This window comes from Cavia porcellus, unplaced genomic scaffold, assembly GCF_034190915.1.
Source record: "Cavia porcellus strain 051 isolate PalLab524CR breed Dunkin Hartley unplaced genomic scaffold, mCavPor4.1 scaffold_17, whole genome shotgun sequence".
NCBI classification, from domain to species: Eukaryota; Metazoa; Chordata; class Mammalia; order Rodentia; family Caviidae; genus Cavia; species Cavia porcellus.
The window spans coordinates 26695680-26716205 of NW_026947500.1; the positions used below are offsets into that span (position 1 = coordinate 26695680).

Sequence of the window (20526 nt, forward strand, 5' to 3'; positions counted from 1 at the left end):
GTCATAAACAGGTTTTTGTGCTCTTGATTTTTCACTTATTCTACTTCATCTTGAGTTGTTTTCTTTGCATGATCTAGCTACTGTTGGATCCATTCTTCATATTTTCGTTTTTAAGGTTTTTCTGAATAATATGGTTCCTGACAGCAGCAGTGTCTTTTTAAGTCTGATGCTGTGTCTTCGTGTTGGTCATTTGTGTTGCCCACACACACATACACGCTAGTTTGTATTTTTTTTTTTCTTTTGTATCAAGGATTGAATTTATGACCTTGCATTTACCCGGCAAGCACTTGAGCCACTGAGCTAAATCCTCAGCCCTTAATTCTTAATCTCCTAGATTTGTTTGAAGTCTTTTTATGGACTCCAATTCTTTACTAAATAAACTATGTTTTGTATCATTTTGTCTAGCTCAACTACCTTTTTACTAGTGTCTTCTGTAAGCTACCTGATCATTTTATTATATCTACTGTCTGTTTAGTATCTTGTGTGAGTCCACTGAGTACCTTATATATATGATTTTAATCTCATGTCTTATCCTTTTTTAATGATCTGCCTGTGTGGCTTTTCTTTCTTCCCCCTCGATATAGCCTTGGGAAAGCTGGAATTTGGGAAGCATTTCATTGCTCTACCTTATGCTTATAGTGGAAAGATTTTATTTCTAGTGTGGAAGTGTCTTTATTTAATATCTGCTTTCTATTGATACAATCTGGGTATGGCTAACAATAATCCTTTGCCTATGTTCATGAGTCCCCCACCTCTATTAATTTGTTGATGGAGGGTAAAGTGTAATTGATCCCTACCCATTTTCCATGAATGGACCACAGTATTGTTAAAGGCACAAAATGTAATCTAGATAGTGGCATACAGAGGAAACCTATTAATTGAAATTACTATGCAATCCTGGCAATACCAAGTAAATCATCTATGATAATATTGTTCAAGACAAACTGAATATTGACATTCCTTAAGGACCAGTAATGTGGACTCAGGGATATGAGTCAGTAGCACAGCACCTGCCTGGCAAGTACAAGATTCTGAGTTTGATTCCTGGTACCAACAAAACAAAACAAAACAAAAACACCTAATAATATTCCACCCTAAACCATAGACATGATATCTATAATAATATAAACACTAAGACAAAATATTTACATATAGTAAATATCTACTAAGTTTAACAACTGTATGTCTTCTAGCAATAGAAAAGAATTCAACATTAGTAACATACAGTTAACTATTTAAACATTGATAAAATTTAATGGTTTTGCTAGTATTGATATAGGACAGTGATAGTATACCTTTTAGAACTTTCAGTAAAACAGACAACCCACTGTGGCATGCATGCTTACAGGCTTGCCACCATTAAAATGGGGGATTGAAAACAGGAGAAAGAAAGGAAATTTGAAAATTAGGCAGTGGGAGATGAGTGAGTAGAATTTAACAGTGAAACGAAGTACTACTAACAAGTAGAGGGGTATTTATAGAGTTAGATAATAGTTAACAAGGAAAAAGAAGATAAAATAAGAAAAAAAGCACACCAAGAGGATCACTGTGAGTTTGAGGCCAGCCTGGGCTACAAAGTGAGTTCGAGGCCAGCAGTGTAAAAAAAAAAAAAAATTAGAAAAGGAGAAGGTAAAATTCATCAAATCCCTATAAACCAGCGAAGGAAGAAAAAGAAAGTAATTATCTCCAAAAACATGACAAAAGCTTTTTCCTGTAATTTTGAATGCATGACTTTTTTTCAGGATCTGCAGGTTTGGAATCCAGGATGGCGTGCTTTTTTTTTGCCTCACTTTATGATCTTTGCATTTATGAGATGCTTCCTCCCCTTTCAGATGCCTCTATTTACCCTAGACTGCAGCAGCCTTCTAAACCAAGGCATGTTCTTGCTTATTTTTGTAGACGATGGATGCTGTCAGATCTCAAATCTGTTGTGGATGTAGGCAGCGGGGAAGTTGTTCAAGTACTTAAAGCCAGCACTGTGAGGCTTTTCTGTGCAGAGCACAAGTCTGGCTTGGCTTTTCACCTTGGAGGGTGGAGTTCATGTCTTTCAGGGCCTAAGTTTAAGTTTCTCAAGGGTTCGCTTTACTTGCTTCCCTGTCAACCACTGTCTCCCATGGCTGACCTCTCACTCAGTCACTGTGTGTGTGTGGTGGGGTGGTTACGCCAAGACCCTGCCTGAAGTGAAGCTTTCTGTTCATCTGAGTCTCACACTTAAATAATCCAGTGCTTCCTGAAACAGTGCCTGACTAAGCTCTCTGGCAGTACGGTGGCAGTACGTAATTGAATCTTTCTCTAGCTATTTGCCACCATGCAGAAGGAACTTGGGGGGAAACCCTGCACTACTGTTGCAGTTCACAGTAGCTGTGGCCTCCACCTCTTCTGAGCCCTTGTCCCCGGCCCAGTCTATCATTGAGCTCCCAGCATTGGGGGCTTACCCTGAGTCTGCAGAAGCAGCTTTCTCTCCTTCACAGAAGCTGGGGGGACTTCCAACTGCTTTACTCTTTTCTCTCCATTGTAGTCCATTGCTCCAACTTCTTTGTAGCTTCTAATTTTCCTGTCAGTTCCTTCCTGTTTCCTGCTAGTCTCCTTTTTTTCCCCTCTTCATCAAGTTGATAATTTTTAGTGTCTAGATTCCAGATCTTCAGGGCTGAATTTGGCCACTGATCACAAGTCTACCACTTTTCAGTCCTCTTTTTTGTGGGGTAAAGTATGTGCATGTCTGCATGCACATACTAGTAACAACTTTACCACTGAGCTATATCCCCAGCCCTGCTGTGGGTCAAATACAGTTTATCTTGGAAATGCAAGGTAATGTCTCTTGATCCTTCACAAATCAGTGTATCAGCAGACAAATGAAGAAAACCTTATTTTAAATTCTTTCATGCTAAAATGTTGTCAAATTAATAAAGGAAAAAGGAACTTCAAAAATGAGAAAGACTAAAATAATTTCTTCCAAAATTAGGGGATGTTGCACAGATATTCACCATTACAATGTCAACTCACCCTTTTTTGAGGAGATCCTGGCAATACAGTGGGCTGGAAAGGAAAAAGGTGTCCAGAGAAAGGACAACATAAAACTGTCTGTTCACAGATGTCAGTATTGTTTTTGTAGAAAATCCCTAACTAGTATTTTTGAATAAATCTCATAGATAACAAACAAGTTTAGCAAGATTGTAGGAGACAAATTCAGTATTTAAAGATTAATTGCATTTCTCTACTAGCAGTGAATATTTGAAATTTATAATGTACCCTTTTGTCTACCACAGAGAAAAGAAAATTTGAGATATACTCCACATTATGTGAAAAGTTTAATGCGGAAATTCTTAAAATCAATGATGAATCAGTGTTGAAATCAATGATGACCTAAATGCAGATACTGTGTTCATAGATTAAAAGAGTAAATACTGTTGTCATTTCTACCCAAACTGATTTGTAGATTCATAGCAATTCCAATCAAAATCTAAATATAAGTTTTAATAGAAAGGGAGTTAATTCTAAAAGTTATATGAAAATAAAGAGCAAATACAATAGCCAACAGTTTTGTAAGAAAAAAAGAAAAGTAGAAGCTCATGCTGTATGTTTGCAGGACTTCTTACAAATGGGTAGTGTGGTGAAAGCATGAACTGGAACAGAATAGAATGGGTTTTTGAACAAAAATGTGCAGGCAGTTCAGTAGAGAAAGGAAAGCATTTTCAACAAATGGTCATGGATCTATTTTATGGGCCGATGCCTCCCCCATTGGAATTCCTAATGTATTATACAGATTATATAAAAATTAACTTCAGGATCAGATAACTAAACTTATAAAGCTGAAAGTTCCAGAAAGCAGGAGACAATCTTTGACACAAAGCTTGGCAGATTTTTCTTATATACACTGTCAAAACTTGATCACGAAAGAAAATTTTTATAGTGTGACCTGGGTTAAGACCTTGAGAGGCATGTGTGAGGACCTGGATTCAGTCCCAAAGACTACAGAAGAAAAGTTGACAACTCAGACTACATTAAAAATATGAAATTATGTTCATTGAAAGACTATTAAAAAGATAAAAGGCACGGTGACACAGGTCTGTAATGCCAGCACTTGGGAGGCTGAGGCAGGAGGATCTCTGTGTTCAAGACCAGTTAGAACTACATAGGGAGACCAAGTCTTTAAAAAAAAAGTGACAGGTTTATACTATCTGAAGAAAAGACTGACCACAAGTTGTCAGAAAACATTTCCAAATCATGTGTGAGAAAGAAATTGTATACGTAAGGAATAAGAAGATTCAGTTTTAAGATGGAAAGATACATATATATTTATTTCAAATAAATACATGAAAAATTAACCAGTTTCATTTGAAATTAAAGTCACATTGTGATACCACTATAACCTTTCAAAGAAACTGTATTTGTGGCTATAAATAAATTACCCCTAAACTTCATTGCTTAAAATGGTAGTGATTTTCTCAGTATTCTGATCCTAGAAGTCTAAGATCAAGATGTCGGCAGTGCTGCTTCCTCCCCGAGCTGCTAAGAGAAAATTGTTTTTGTCTTTTCCAGTTTCTAGTGACCTGTGCATACTTCTCTCATGGCCACACACTTTGTGGTAGCATCTTGCCTGTGTCTCTGTCTTACCTCCTAAGGACACTTGTGATGACATGTAGGGCCACCTGCATAATGCAAGATACTGTTTCATCTCAATATCCTAAATTAATTACATCTTCAAAGAACTTTTCCCAAATAAATTGGTATTTACAGTCTGAGGATTAAAATGTAGGCATTCCTTTGGGGAGCCACCATTTGGACTACTATGTGGCTAAACCGCAAGGACAAAATGGACAGCACTCACTGTAATAATTTGGAGCAATTAGAACCTCACACATTACTGTTGGAAATACAAAGGCTCCAGCCACTTTGTAAAAAATGCTTGCCAGTTTCTTAAAAACAGACACATTGGTCAGAAATTTGCCTACTGCATATTGAAGTGCATTGCTTTTATAGTAAATATAGCACTTCTGTGCCAGTGTATTATAAAAACACCATGAGTATTGACTATAGTACTTAGGTCAGGGTAGGTACATAAAATGAGAGCAACTAAAAGCATGTATTAAAAACCAGTGAGTAAAACATAAATGATTAAGAGGTTTTAGTGTGTAGTTTATTTTTTTGTACATATAGTAAAGGGCCAGTTCTAGGACAATGGTTAAGTGGCACAAATAGGCTACACTGTCTATTTTACAAAAAAGTAAATTCAGGTGAGATAAATTGAAAACTACTAGGAAAAAAACCATGCAAATACTCTAGCATTATGGAGTTATAAAGAACTTTTTTTTTTTTTTTTTTTTTGGTATCAGGGATCAAACTCATGAGTTTTCCAGGCAAGCGCTTTTGCTGCTGAGCAGAATCCCTGGCCCTTAAAGAACTTTTAAGCATGGCTGCCTTGATAGAAACTTACATGAAGAGAGTTTGGCTACATGAATTATTAGAAGCCCTACACATTTTTAAAAGTACTCTATTTAAAGCCAGAGGCTTTTTCTGTTCTCCTTTCCCAGTAGTTCTTGGGGTTGGAAATCATTCATGCTTGGAGATGTTTTACAGCCACAGTCACTGGTCAGCACTCTTCAGGAACTCACTGTGAGCAGCCTTTTGTCTGCATTAGCCTGGTTCTGACAGCAGTCAAGGAGCGGTGGTCTGGGGTGGCCCCATTTTTTATATTACAGTTAATAAATAGTAAGTTAAAAGGCTGGATTTGGGCTCAGGCAGTCTTGCTTCAGCAGCAATACTATTAACCTCTAGTTTGCACTACTTTGGAGTCAACACAGCATTTTGAGGTATATCTTTTGATTTAAACGTCATCTCTCATTTTTAGAGCTTAACCTTGATGTGTTCTTCCCCTTCTGGTCTCTTTCCTGCCCCCACCTTGAGAACCACAGTACCCTTGTAGTCTCTAGTACTGGCTGACACCTAGTAGTGGATCTCATTCCACTGGAATAGTTTCCTTCCAAGTCATGGATCATAATAACTGGGCTTCATGTACAACATTTATTACCCAGGAGCGATTTTATGGAACTGTTATGCATGGACGCATTTGTTACTAGCATCCCAAACTGATAGACTGTACGATGTATCCTGTAATTTAGGAATTGTGTCTCCATTTTTGTTTTCCAAGTTTTCTTGTTAGAGACTTGCTATTAGTATAATAGCAAGTTATAAGGAGTTAAGAGGTTTAAAAGAAATCATATGGGGCCAGGATTTAGCTCAGTGGCGTAAGTGCCTGCCTAGCAAGTGTGAGGTCATGGGTTCGATCCCTGGCACCCCCACACCCCTTTCCAAAAAAGAGAAATCATGTAATTTCTTACCAGATACTGTAGCCCTTCTGGATTTCAGATCATGTTGGCTGGTCCCCATGAAGATTTTATTATACCATCTTTGTGGATGTATGTGTTGAGAGAAAGGGGTGGATACAGGGGATTCAATCCAGGGACTTTGTACTAAGCTATATCACAGGCGACCCTCGCCCCCACACACACACCAGATTTTTTTTTTTTTCCTTTGTCTTTTTCCTTTTTATCGGTACTGGGGAATCGAACCCACAGCTGCCTACTTGCCAGGCAGGCGCTTATGCCGCTGAGCTAAATCCCCAGCCCCCACACACCAGATTTTGCTAAGTTGCTGAATTGTACTGATTGGCCTTGAACTCACAGTCCTCCTGCCTCAGTCCTCCCAGTGTGTCACCTTGCCCAGCTCCCTCTTTTATTATACACTCTGTGTTCCTTATTGATGCTATTGTTATATAATCGTTGAGGATTTGCCTGCATGGTTAGTAGGGAGCATACTGATTTATTCTGAAATTATAATAACTAAAGTTACCTTTGTTTCAAGATTTGAAGGCCATATAGAGATATGCCCACCTGGCATGAGTCATTCGGTATGTTCAGTCAACAAGAGTGTTCTAGAAGCCATCAGAGGAAGACTTCGATCTTTTCATGAACTCCTGCTTGAGCCACCCAAGGTAGGTGGGCTGTACCAAGGCATGGCTGACCAGCCAGGGATTTGGTGTGAGCAGTTGCTGGAAAGTATATGAGTTTTATAACAGAGTTAGCTATAGTTAGTGTGTGCAGAATATACTAAAAAGACACACTGCCAATGTTCTTACTGCTTTTAAGATAATTTTAAATGAGCTTTTGTCTATATAAATGTTGTTTAAACTGATGAGATAGAATTACACAAAATATCTGCTTAGAAAACAGCATCTTGTTCTTTTCTTCTTCAAATTCATAGGTACATAGGTATACTAGTAAAACAAGCAGTTTTCTTCTTATAGTACATTCTTTGCACTTCTTTAAAGGGTGGTTTTGTTCTTGTCTTTTGAGGGTGCGGGGGTTGGTACCAGAAATCAAACTCAAGATTGTATGCTGGCTAGGCAGTTGCTTATGCTGCTGAGCTATATCCCCAGCCAATAAAGTTAATTTTTTGATTTTGATCTTTGAAATTGTATTTTCTTATTGAGAGTAGAAGTAGTCTGGTAGACACATGAGCTACTTAAGAGATATAAGGTTGGGGTTTTAGTGTACAGTGCAGAAAAGCCATGGCTTGGGGCACTAGATTTTCAGTGGGGAGCATCTGCCTGCAAATTGTGGAATGCATGTGGACATTACAAAGACTAGGAAAGAGGATGTCAGCAGTCTGTAAGTGGGAATCTTCCTTACACTTGGTAAAGCTCTAGTGGAAAGGGTGTCTGTCACCTGCCTGTGAGTGGGTTTTCCTATGCTCCATGCCACTTGGCTTGAGACAGAGATGTAAGTCAGGATGAAATTCTGTGCAGCTCTGTGAGAGTTCTGCTCCTGTACCAGTTTTCCCATGTTGCTCTTTGATTTTGCCTTGTATAATTAGATCCACTTTCCTTGTAGTATGTATCTCCATGACTATCTACTTTATGGGTTACTGAAAATTTAATATACTGGTTTCTTCTACATGAGATGTTTTCTGTTTAACCACTTGGAAGATGGATAGCACAGAATAATTTGCATTTGTACTCCAGAGAGTCTAGTTCAGCTTCCAGGTTGTCTTTGCAGGTGCTGAGCACTGTCAGTGAGCCACAGGCAAGGATCTCCTCTCCATGTGTTGATGCTTACCTCAGGGAAAGTGCTCCTGTTGGTGTTTAATGGTTTATCAGTGGTATCTTTTATGCCAGTTCTAGAAACAAGAATGGGAGGTAAACAAGGAAAAATATATAGGACAAAAGGAAAGACTGTCACAAATGGAAGATTGAGGTGGGAGAAAGATCTAAGAGAGGAGGTACATGATGAAGATGCCCACCTGTGTTGTAAGGTGGTCTACCTCACTTCTCCCTGGTAGCAAGAAACAAGGCAGCAGTCAGTTCTTTTCCCAGGCAGTATCTCCTTGGAACTTCTTCTTTAGTCCAAGAATGAGCCTTTGTTCTTAGTTTTACTATGTAATGAGGTGTGTGCGTAGATCCATGAAGATTTTTTTTTTTTTTTGTCGTGTTCCTTTTTATTGGTACCGGGGATCGAACTCACGACTGTCTACTTCCAAGGCAGGCACTTATGCCGCTGAGCTAAACCTCCAGCCCCAAGATTTTTTTTTTTTTTTTTAATTTTACCTTTTCTTTCTCTTGCTTTCTTATCCCCCTCCCCCGAATGGTGCTTTTCCTTTCTTTCTTTTTCTGTTTCTTTTTTCTTTCTCCCAGCCCCCCTTTCTTTCTATATGACAGTGGAGCTCAAAGCCTTATGCATGCTAGGCAAGCACTTACCACTGAACTATGTCCCCAGCTATTATGAAGCTTTTTAGAAAGTCACAGCTGTCTCACATACAGCAGTAAGGCTGTAAATTTACAATCCCTTTGGGCCTCAGGAGGGAGGGGGCCAGAGGGTATGGAAAGGGTGATGTGAGTGGACTTTCTAAAGGGGAAGTGTCACTGCTGTACTGTAATTTACTACTTTTTTTCTGCCAGACGTTGAAACTTTGCAATGTTGTACTTCTGTCTGTTGTGATTTCAAACTATAGAAACCTTCTTTATAGATAGCAGTAGGTTTGAGTTGATGACGCTTCAGGGTTGTAACCCCAGGGCAGCATCTGAGATTGTATTTGTATCATGGATTTGGCAGAGACTGAGGACTGTTTTCCAAAATCACTGTAACTCCTTTTAGTTTGTTAAACTTCTGATTTGAATTTGAAATATTCTAGCTCCTCTCCCCCATGGAGTTATACAACTTCTTCCTTCTCTGCTTGACAACTTCGAGTGTTAGGGCAGGGGTACACTTGATTTCTTATCTAGGGTAGTTATTTGATCTTTTTGCCCCCTCCCCCCTGTATTTTTCATCATCTCTTAAACATTACAGCAAGCGCTTTAGATTTGCTTTTAGGCATAACATTCAGGCCAGAATTTTTGTGGGGTTAGTTTGCCTAGTGGTGTATCTCAAAACATAAGCTTTTGCTTGTTTGTTTCTTTAACTGAATTTAATTGGAAGTTTTTCTTCCTCAGAAAAGTGTGATGAAGACTACATGGGGTGTGTTAGATCCTCCCGTGGGGAACACTCGGTTGAACGTGATTAGGTTGATATCCAGCCTGCTTCAAACCAATACCAGCAGTATAAATGGGGACCTTATGGAGCTGAACAGCATTGGAGTTATATTGGTGAGATGATCCCTTGCAGACATTTGAATACATTTATTATAAATTTTGGATGCTGATAATCGTTCAGGAGTTTCTTATTGTTGCTGTATATAAAGCATTTCGATGAAGATTAATCAGATTTTCCCTCAAGAAGCCCAGATCCATGTCAGCAGTACTTGCCAGCTGCAGTGTTGGGTTTCTATTCAGAATTGGCAGGAAGATATGCCTTGATCTCCTTTTCATAGGAGTACATCTGATGAATTTAAGGCTGCCTGATGTTAAGATTTGAGCCTCCATTCTTCTTTCAGACAGCAGTGGTCTGCTTGTCAGTGGAAAGGAAAAAGAAAAGCCCAGGAATAATCTGCCCTGCATTTTTCCTTGATCATGGTTTGTGCTTGAAATGTACTGACTCAGCTCTGGATCTCATGCTTGCTCTGTCTGTCCTGCCATCCCCAGCACAGGGAATCATGAGGATTAACACTCCACAGTTTTTACAAGACATCTCGTCACATCATACATTTGGAAAGATTTTGGGATGTTTCAGAGGACATCTTTGCTTAGTATAAGATGGGCATTAAAACATGTATTTTAGATACACTTTTCTTGGGATAGTGTAAAAGTGCTATGTATGATAGTAATCTGTTTTTTAAGTCATTTCTGGAGAGGTAATGCATTGTCTGGATACCGAACAAGAAAGTCAAGATTTGAACTCGCCTAATTTCAAACCTATATATACGATCATCTATGCTGCTATTCTTACTAACATCACTGAGATGTTTTGAGTTACATTTCAGCTTCTGTTTAGGTGGCATACCCATCTACAGAATGGAATGATTTGGAACAAATTATGTCAAGTGTAACTTGAAAAACCTTTGTCCTTCTAGAAGATGTGCATGTCACCATCTTTTACATCTCATTTGTTTTTGCTGCTGTTCTAGAAATTTTCAAATGCTATAGTAATTATTCTTTGTTAAATTACAAGCACTTCCAGATGGGAAACCACATTTTTGTCTAACTCTGCTTCCCACATTGCACCTAGCACATTGCTCTGAACAAAAACCATTAGTAAATATTGTTAAATCAAAGTGGAATTCTTGGGCCAGGGACATGGCTCGATGGCTCAGTGCCTGCCAGGCAAGCATGAGGTTGTGAGTTTGTTTTCTGGCACCACTCCACCCCCACCCATGACCCTGCAAAAAAAGAAAAAGAAAAAGAAATTCTTAAGTTTCTTTGAAAATTAACTGAACTTAATATTTGCATTAGTTGCTTTGAAAACAAAGATATTTCCCTATCTCTTCTTTGTAATTTTTTATTGGTTTCTATTAGATTCTGTGCAAATTCTGGCATGTTGAATGGGGGGATAGGTTGTTTAATGTGTGAAGTGGTATTATACTTTCTTTCTTTCTGTTTAAAATCAGTACCGGAGATGGAACTCAGGACCACAAGCTTGCAGCAGGTGCTTAGGCCACTGAGCTAAATCCCCAGCTCCGTGAAGTGGTACTTCAAACCACGTTCTTTTAATTAGCCCTCTTGGTCTACGAACACATCGTTCTTAGTTTATTAAATCGCCCTGTAAATGTAGTGAAGTAGTGGCTTGAACATTGAGGTAACTGAAGAAAACATTTTTCTTTTGTAGGACATGTTCTTTAAATATACATGGAATAATTTTTTGCATACACAAGTGGAAATTTGTATTGCACTGATTCTTGCCAGTCCTTTTGAAAACACAGAAAATGGCACAATTACTGATCAAGACTCTGCTGGTGACAATATGTTATTGAAACATGTAAGCTTAATCAGTTTTATTTTGTTTCTACTGTTTCCTAGTGTTAGTAGCTTTGCGCTTTAGTATGGAATGCTGTAAAGGGCAGATTAAGTTACATTGCAGAGTACTAAAATTTAACTGTCATATGTTTATTGCATTTTTAACCTATTGTTGTAAATCAAATCCTAACTAGATAATCATTGTGTGAACTGACTTTTTAAAAAACTGAGTATCATGGCACATGCCTATAATCCCAGCTACTCAAGAGGCTAAGCCAGGAGAATTACAAGGTCAAGGCCAGCAGGGGCAATTTAGCAAATCTCTTTTCTCAAAAACTAAAAGAGAGCTGAGAGTGTAGTTTAGCATTCTTTGGGTTCAGTCTTCAGTAATGATGATGATAATAATGATGATGATTAAAAAATGTAAGTAACCACTTTGGTACATCAATGTATCGAAAAATATATATTTTACACTTTTTATATTTAAATGGTACAGAGAACATTGGAACAGTTCTTGGGGACACTAGAATTTAATTTCTAGCGCTAAATAGATGACTGAAAGTTTGGAGATGTGCGTTCTATTGATGTTAATGAGGCTATTTTTAGCATCTTTTTTTGGTAAAATACAGAGTGATTTTACTAAGCCTTCACATTTTCTTCTGAAGGTTTTTAATTTTAGGCAATTTCTAGCTTACATTTGATTTATTCTAAAACATAGAAGGTACAAAAGACTAGGATGGAATAGCCCAAGTAGTTAGAGAAAATTAAAGACATCTGAAATAAACTGGCGTTACGTATTCCAAGATTACAGTCCCCAGCAGTTGTCACTGATTGGCAGGATTTTGGCAAGGCATACCTGTTTTTAATATTGACATAATAGTAGGGCACAGAGAAGTGTTTCTGACATTTAAAAATTGTAGCTATTTCTTTGAATTCTGAGTTGTTTTGCCGAGGCATAATTTTATTTCATTTTCATGTTGGTCAGGCTCTGTACGTCTGACCAAATTTACCAGCTGATAAATTCTGGCTTTGCCTCAGGTCAGCTGCTCACTTGTAGCAGAGCAGTACTTGTCTTCCCGGTGGATGCTGGGAGGCATGAGTCTTTTTCTGAATCGCTGTAGTGTTCATAGGGTCTGAAGTAACCTTACCCCACTGCATTGCATTTCGGTTGGCCAGTATCTCAGAACCACATGTAGCTTGCTGTGTTATGCATACCACTGTTCTGTTTAACTAGAGCTGTATTTCACTTCAAAGTTTTGACACTTTGATGTTTATATAAATGTTAACTGGAGTATTCTTTCTGATTCAGCTTTTTCAAAAGTGTCAATTAATAGAAAGAATACTTGAAGCCTGGGAAATGAATGAGAAGAAACAGTAAGTAAACTTTCATGAAAAGAATTCACTTTGATTTAGAATTTGATTTAGAATTTGTATTCCCCATACTCACAGGCCTTAGTTTGAAAAAATTAAAATAAGTTACGATAGACATTTTTCTATATATATTGGGATATTTAGATACTAGAGTGAACAATGTAACAATTCTTGGGCATATAGAATTTAATTTCTCTTTTCTCCTTCCCTTGGGTGGAAATTTCTGTCTTGCCTTTGGAACTCCCTGGTGTTTATGAAAGGCTGTTTTTCTGAGAATGATCTGGAATGGAATGAAAAACAATCATAAAGTTAAGTCCTCCTTGATGATGGTTTCACTTGGCTTATTTGTCATGATCAGTCTACTTAGAATGGAATATATCGGGGACATGCTTTCAATGTAGAGAAGAGTTGCTACATGCATGGAACGAAAGGGAAATTTTACTTAATATTTTGTGTAGACAATTTGTTAGCTGATAAACTTACATGAAACATTAGTTGATACAGTACATGTAAGTAGCTTTGTTATGTAGGCCTCCTTCATTTGTGATTGTCTATTGCAGGCATTCTTTAATGCCCAGGGAAAATGCATGCCCACCTCATAAATTCTGCAACAAGTGGCATAGGGTAGATTTGGGGAAACACTTTCAAAGTACATTTCTTGCATGAGTATGAGGTTTCTGTTTTTAAATTGGCAAACGTGTGTATGTATTCATGGAATATGTGTAATAATTTGATTTAGATATATAATACATGAAGAGCATATTGGGGTAGTTAGCTTGTGTTTGTTGGGAACATTCAAATTCTTCTAGTTATTTTAAGATATGTAAGTTACTATACTCTGTAAGTGTCCTGCTGTGCACTAACCACTAGGACTCATTCCTTCTAACTTCTGTTCTTTCTTCCTCTACCCTCCTATCTAGTAACTATTATTCTACTCTTTACTTCTTGAGACCAACTTTTTTAGCTCCCACATAAGAACATTGCACTATTTGTCTTTCTGTACTTTGCTCTTGTTTCAATTACTGTTCTCTATTTCTGTCATGTTAGCAAAATGACAGGATTTCATCTTTTTTATGGCTGAGTAACATTTTCGTTTCCATTCATCTGTTAATGGACTTATATGTTGATCCATATCTTGACTGTTGCAAGCAGTGCTACAATAAAATGTATCTCTGTTTAGATTCATTTGTAGTCCCCTAAAGGACTGGGTGGCTCATGACAGATGTCAGCTTTATTTTATGAGGTTTTAAAAAAAACTGTAGGGTTTTCATTTAATTCTTTCTGGGAAATTGGCTTTTAGTTTGTGTGGCTGTACACCTCAAACATGCTTTTCTAAGTGTAGCTTCTTCGGGGACACTGTCTCTGGCCCATTTGACATGTCTGTCAGATCCCATCTTAGCCCCTTTCTCTCCCTACCTCATTGGGCCAGCATTTAAATGGCCTGCCATATGCAGATGAGTGGCATTCTCTTAAGCTAGAGGGTTCAGAAAAGGAATTTCTTAATGTGTTCTTACACTGAAAGCTAAAGCAGGTTGGAAACCCTGGGCTGAAAGCTTGCACACATGAGCCTTTGTTTTCGTTTGTGGGCTTGGGAACGCCAGAAGTCAGAAGTTGCCCACAGGAACACCTGGGTCTTCTAACCTTACTATGAAAGTGAGAAAGACTCTTGGTGATGTAGTTGAAATCACTCCCATGTGACCTCAGACCCTCTGAGATTATCCAGCAGATATTTTCCAGCCGAGCGTCGAAGCATAGTGTGAGTGATGGATTGACTAAGTTAATGGTTCCTGGAAGGATTTTTTTCTCTCCTTAAGTAAAAATCTGTTTTACTAGTATTCTGCTGTTTATAGTTAAAAATCTTTGTGTCATGAAGTTAAAGTCTCCCCACTTTGTAAAGTGAGAAGTCAACATTGACATAAAAAGTTTGTCTAAATGAAAGCGTGCTTATGGAAGTCTAGATTCTCCATAATGGAAAGGAGTGAGACTTACGTTTATTTGCCCTTGTTTAAAATGGTTTGTTGGCTGGTGCAAGTTTACTGTCTTTGCCAACTCCTCAGATCAACAATTTGAATAATGCTGTTGAAGGCCAAGAGTGGTGGCTCATGCCTATGCTACTGACACTCGGAAGGCTGAGGCAGGATTGCAGAAGTTTGAGGCCAGGCTGGGCTATCTAGGGAGTTCTAGAACAGCCTGAACTACATAGTGGGACCCTGTCTCAAAAAACCAACAAGAAAAATGCTGTTGGTAGGTAATTATCTCCATCAATTAATGTAACTATGATATCTTTTAGAAAACAAATGAGCAGGATTCTGCCCTTAGTTCCCTGCAGTCTAATTAAAGTCTGAAAAATAGTTTTACAAAAAGATCCAAAGAAGATTATAGTAATAGGCATCAATGAATGGTTAAGTTGCTGTGTTAAAATCAATTCATAATTTTTTTTTTTTTAGCATTTTGGTAAACTATCCTCCTAAATGAAACTGCCGTGTAATCTTTCAGTGAGCAGTTTCAGTCTAGTCCTGCTGGCTGCCTGATGGTGTGCTGGTTCCCTCTCTTTATTGTTTCTCCTTTGTTTTCTGTCCATTGTAATCTTTAGTGCCCTCAGTTTTCAGAATCAGTTTAAATATCCACAGTATTTACCAAGTGTCCCCCACTGGGGATCTGAGGATTTGTCCTTCTTCCTTACCAGAGCTGAAGGAGGCAGACGGCATGGTTACATGGGACACCTCACAAGGATAGCGAACTGTATTGTACACAGCACAGACAAGGGGCCTAATAGTGCACTGGTGCAGCAGCTTATCAAAGGTAAGTTGGTTTAACTATATTTCTTTTGGATTGTAGCATTTTTAATAGCTTGTTTAATAGTAAAATAAAATTATAACATTTTTAATAACTTGCTTGTCGAGTTTCTTTCTGTTTGCAGATTGTCTGGAGATCTGAATGTGGCTCTCGACTGTATTTCTGCTATCCTTTTAATAGTTGCTGGCCAACGTTAGCATCTTGGGGTGCACACGATTGTTAAAAGGCATTGCTTGCTAATTTGTTAAGGATTTTGAGCTTTGAACATTTCTCTGCTGGCAGTAAAGCCACTTGAGCTATAGTTACTCTTGATTTATTTTACTTTTCTTCTGAAGCCCTCTGTCTCACTTGTGCATTCATTGCCTTTAAATTGGGCTTCTAAGGTATTTGTGACCATTTCCTTTAGTATCTCTATCACTAAAAGGGAGAGGGGTCTTGGCTTCCCAAAGAGAGTCTCTCTCTCTCTCTTTTTTTTTAACTAGCATTTCACTTTTAATTTGCCCAAGGTTACCTGGAAAAAACTGAATGTCTTTTACACAGAGGCCCAGGCCACAAGTCCATCTCTTCTGGAATGAGAGCATCAGTTTGAGTTTCTGCCCAGTGGGGATTACTACTAGACATAAGAGTTCTCTGAGTGTGAGGAATCTGTAACATCCCTGAAGCAGAGTTCCTTCAGAGTTAGCTTGCTGAAAATTGTTTCCTGACATATCTATTTTTCTCCTAAGAATGTTTGGTCAAGAGGCTGCTACATGTTGAATGTACAGACATTGCTCATTTAACAACCTACCTGTTTAACGACCTTCCTGATTAAACTGTTTGGACTTACTGCCAAGGCACGCTTTTGGAACTAGAACCTATTGTTCAGAATTACAACACAGGAACATGAGCAGCAGTGTGGCTGTAGGGTAGCTTCTTACACAGTATGCTATTGCAATTTTCAGTGATTGTACTAATCAGTTCAGTACTGTAGTTTAGTGTTCTGTTATGTATTATAGTACCACATAAAGAGTTATGCAAATAAAAGCAGTCATCAAGGTGGAGTTTCCTTTGACCACTTCGTTGTTATGAATATTGTAGTGTACATACTATATACAACTCCTCATTTAGTGACCAAGTCATGTTAACAACCTAGTCGCAGGGAATGAAACTGTCTTTAAACAAGTAATATCGGTATGTTACAAACCTAGTTGTCAGTCACCCAGTGGGTAAAAACTTACGGTTGCCCACCCTGAGTTTTGCTTCTTGAGAGTTGTCTCTTTTGTAAATTCTTTCTCACCAGATTTCATGTACTTACCAAGGAGAAATGGCTGTATAATGTGATTTAAATTTTGGGGGCTGGGGATTTAGCTCAGCGGCATAAGCGCCTGCCTTGCAAGCAGGCAGTCGTGAGTTCGATCCCCGGTACCAATAAAAAGGAAAAAGACAAAAAAAAAAAAAAAGAAAGAAAAAAAATTTTGTAGATCACCTTTCTTTTATGGAAGTTGTTTGTCTGGCAGTATGTGTGCTTGTGTGAGAATGCACCTATGCCTGGATATTTAAGCCATAATTGTCAATTTCTCACATAGGCCTCTAACATTATAGCCATTGTTTCATTTTCTCAGAAAACCTAGTTATGTGTCCTTTGCTTTAAAAGTTTTCTAGAAGATAGACTTTCATTATATATATCTCCTGTATGTTGGTTCATGAGGCAGGAATTTAAGAGATATTATCTTAGAGAAGTTTGAGAAGACAAATGAGGTTCCATGAAACGTTACTGGCCAGGAACCATCACAATGTCTTGCAAAAGTGTAAGAGCTGTCATTTGTAACATTTCCTAAACCTTCTTGCCTATGGGAAAAGTTGACTCCCCACCTGTGTGAGGTTTCCTGACTTCTTTCTGTCAGAGCAAAGGGCTGGCTGTTGCTAGCTCCTCAGCTGACAGGTTTGCTCATAGCATCAGTGAAAGAGGCAGGCTGCTCTGCATGACCATCCACTCCAGTCTGTTCATGGCCACTATAGTGATAACGCTTTTCTCCTTTTCTTACTCTGAAGATCTTCCCGACGAAGTCAGGGAGCGATGGGAGACGTTCTGCACAAGCTCCTTAGGAGAAACGAACAAGAGGAACACGGTAGATCTAGTAGGTTTTACGAGGTTACATTTCTGTTGTTTTCAATGCTCTGAGACTTTACCCATTTATTCAGAAAAATGTAAAAAGGTCTTCTGTTTGGCCCAGTAAATGGGCCAAGGATCACTCCACATCTGTTTCTCAGGAAGAGAGGTCAATATTCATAATACTCTTGGTAAGTTGTCTGGTCAACTCCTGATTACCTGCCATGGATGTCAAAAGGTACTGAAAAGCCACAGATTTCTAGTTTATGCCATACTAGTTTCTGTTCCCCTGATGCTCTGCTCCCTAAGTACCTCAACAACAGCCTTCCTCTTACTGTGTGGGGTTTATTGCCTCATGCCTCAGATAACCCCACGTGCTTAAAAAAAATCCCAAATAATCCTATATTGTCCAGTATTATTGGGTTGAGTTCCTGTTGTTTTAGATCATTTTCAGTGAGGGAAAATTTTGTAGATGACTTTGAAATTCTAGTTTAAAAATCTTTAACAGAATTGGTACTTTCAGCCAGGGAATAATGGCATTGATAATTTTTTAAAAATTATATTGGACTTTGGAATGTATTTTTGTTTTTTAACACATTAAGGTTGAGGTAAGTATTGTTTGGTTTTGCTTTTAAAGATAGGGAATCATTTTCTTTTATAAGGATATGCCAGCTGATAAAGTGAGAGCCTTGGTTTAGAAATAGTGCTATCCACATTTAATTTGTTATTTGAAATCTAGCAGCTGTACTGTTGAATTTCTAGAGTATAGTAACAGTATACTATATCATTTACCTGGCAGCCTTATCTGTTTAGTACATAACTTTAAAAAAAGAGTGAAGCAGGTTTTGGAAGATAGAGTGTCCCTGAAACAGTGGTGGTGAACCTGTGGCATATGTGGTGCAGTGGGCTGTTTGTATCCTTGAACACTCTAAAAGATTTACCTATTACCCTAGGACATCTATATCACACTCTGTTGAGGGCCTCCTACCTGATAGACTAACAGATTTGGTTCTTTTTCCAGTCAGGACAGAGTAGTGGCATGTGATGCCTTTTTAAACTGACTTAGAAAGCATGAAGAGTTGGGAGAATTATGAAACAGAGGTAACTATTGAAAGGGAAACTTTATGGGGACATTTAATTAAAATGGGTCTATGTGTCCCACGTACTTCTTTGTTACAGCCCAATAGAGAAACTAACATTCTTACTAACCACTGTGGGTCATCAGGAAAGCCTAAATCATTTTTTCAACATACTACCCATTGTAAGTAGTTTTTAGGGGTTTGTTTTTATATTAACAAAATTAGTTAAAATATTAAGCAGGGTTAAATATTACCCAAAATATCTTGGATTGGTTTTTTGTTGTTGTTGTTTTGTTTTGTCTTTATACATTGAACTTGTCTTCTCCCATACTGTGAGATTTAACCATTTAATTTTAGAGGTTCTGTATTAATTCCTTGTTAAGAAAGCAGACCATATAGTCTCATAAAAGGGAATTTTTTTCATTGTTTCTTATATATAAAGGAATATTTAAGAATATTCTGCTTTTGTTTGGGAAATTTATATTAAAATTACCCTTTGATTTCCAAAGTAGATGTCAAAAATTTATCCAGCTGTCCTGAGTGCTGGGACTACAGGCATGTGCCACCACATCTAGCAGCATGCATTGAATTCTTGTGTTCATATTTGGTCTTTTAAATATGGTATATTTTACTTGTTTATATTCTATGATAACAAGCTAAATGAATATTTTTAATTAAAACATTTTTGAAATATAAAAAACAAAACTTACCAGGCTTTTAAAAATCTTAGGTAACTCAAGCAGACCTTATGAACAGCTATGCAGTAAAGGATCTCACTGCAATTCAGACAACACTTAGTTCCTTTTAATATACTCCCAGTAAACTTGTCACCTGACTGTGTAAATATCTTTATATACCTTGTGGAGAGGTGTGGCATACAGTGAAGAATGCGTGTCCAGTCCCCTTTGAGCCAGATGCTTGAAGACATTCATACTTGTGTTAAAATGAAAGTCCTCATGAGCTCCATCTGTCGCCCAGTGTGGAGCTCAATTCCTTTGTAGTACCATACGTGGACTATAGACATAATGAGGAGAAGGTGTATATAGCAAAAGATTTATAGAAACCTATTTACACTGCTGACTTCCCATTGAATTAGCACCACTCCTTAATTTTGCTTCCTACTGAGGTTTTCAGGTTGATCTGAAGACTTAATTTTCTATTCCCCGAACTTTTGTTAAATACTGTCTCCATTTAGTTGGAAGTCCTTCCAGTGGGGAATTTTGCATTGTAGCTTTTTTGGTTTTTTGTTTTTGGTTATTTCGTTTTGTTTTGATTTGTTGTTTTTTGTGACAAGAATTTGTTATGTAGTTCAAGTCTGGCCTTGAACTCATTATGTAGCCAAGGCTAACCTCAAACTTGAGATAATCCTTTTGCCTTAGCTTCCCAAGTACTAGAATAACAGGCTTGTCCTACCATGTGCAGCTCTGTATTGTAGTATTTAAGGGCTGCAGATCACTCGGGTTTTTAAGGATGCTTATACATTAATCCCAGGCCACCTAGAGATTTTAATTGAGTTTCATCCTTGAATTTCTGTCTCTGGTCAGGGAAATGCATTTTAAAAGTGTTGTTTGCCGCCCCCCCCCCCCCCTGCCGCCGCCATTGGCAGAGAGTATATGAAGGGGATATACAATGGCAAGAACATTGCTCATAGCAAATGCCTGGGGGTGGAAGTGAAAGTTAAGTGTTGTCAGCCCTAGGGTAGGCAGGGACCGGGGGTCAGCATGGAACAACACCGGAAGAAGCAGTGAGACCAACTAAGCAGTAGGACTAAGAGTCCGCTTCTCCTTCTCAGTGGGTTTCATAGTCACATC

At 38.2% G+C, this 20526-nt stretch overlaps 1 protein-coding gene across 15 annotated transcripts in view; it reads left to right on the forward strand.

The window, feature by feature from the left end:
* Ppp6r3 (protein phosphatase 6 regulatory subunit 3) overlaps nt 1–20526 on the forward strand; it is a 142695-nt gene that overhangs the window by 88033 nt on the left and 34136 nt on the right. For all 15 annotated transcript variants that reach the window (XM_023564425.2, XM_063227646.1, XM_063227647.1 and 12 more), the window contains 6 exons: nt 6862–6991; nt 9485–9637; nt 11253–11402; nt 12690–12754; nt 15438–15553; nt 17579–17664. In XM_023564425.2, coding sequence (XP_023420193.2) covers nt 6862–6991; nt 9485–9637; nt 11253–11402; nt 12690–12754; nt 15438–15553; nt 17579–17664 — 700 coding nt within the window. The remainder of the gene's footprint in view (nt 1–6861; nt 6992–9484; nt 9638–11252; nt 11403–12689; nt 12755–15437; nt 15554–17578; nt 17665–20526) is intronic.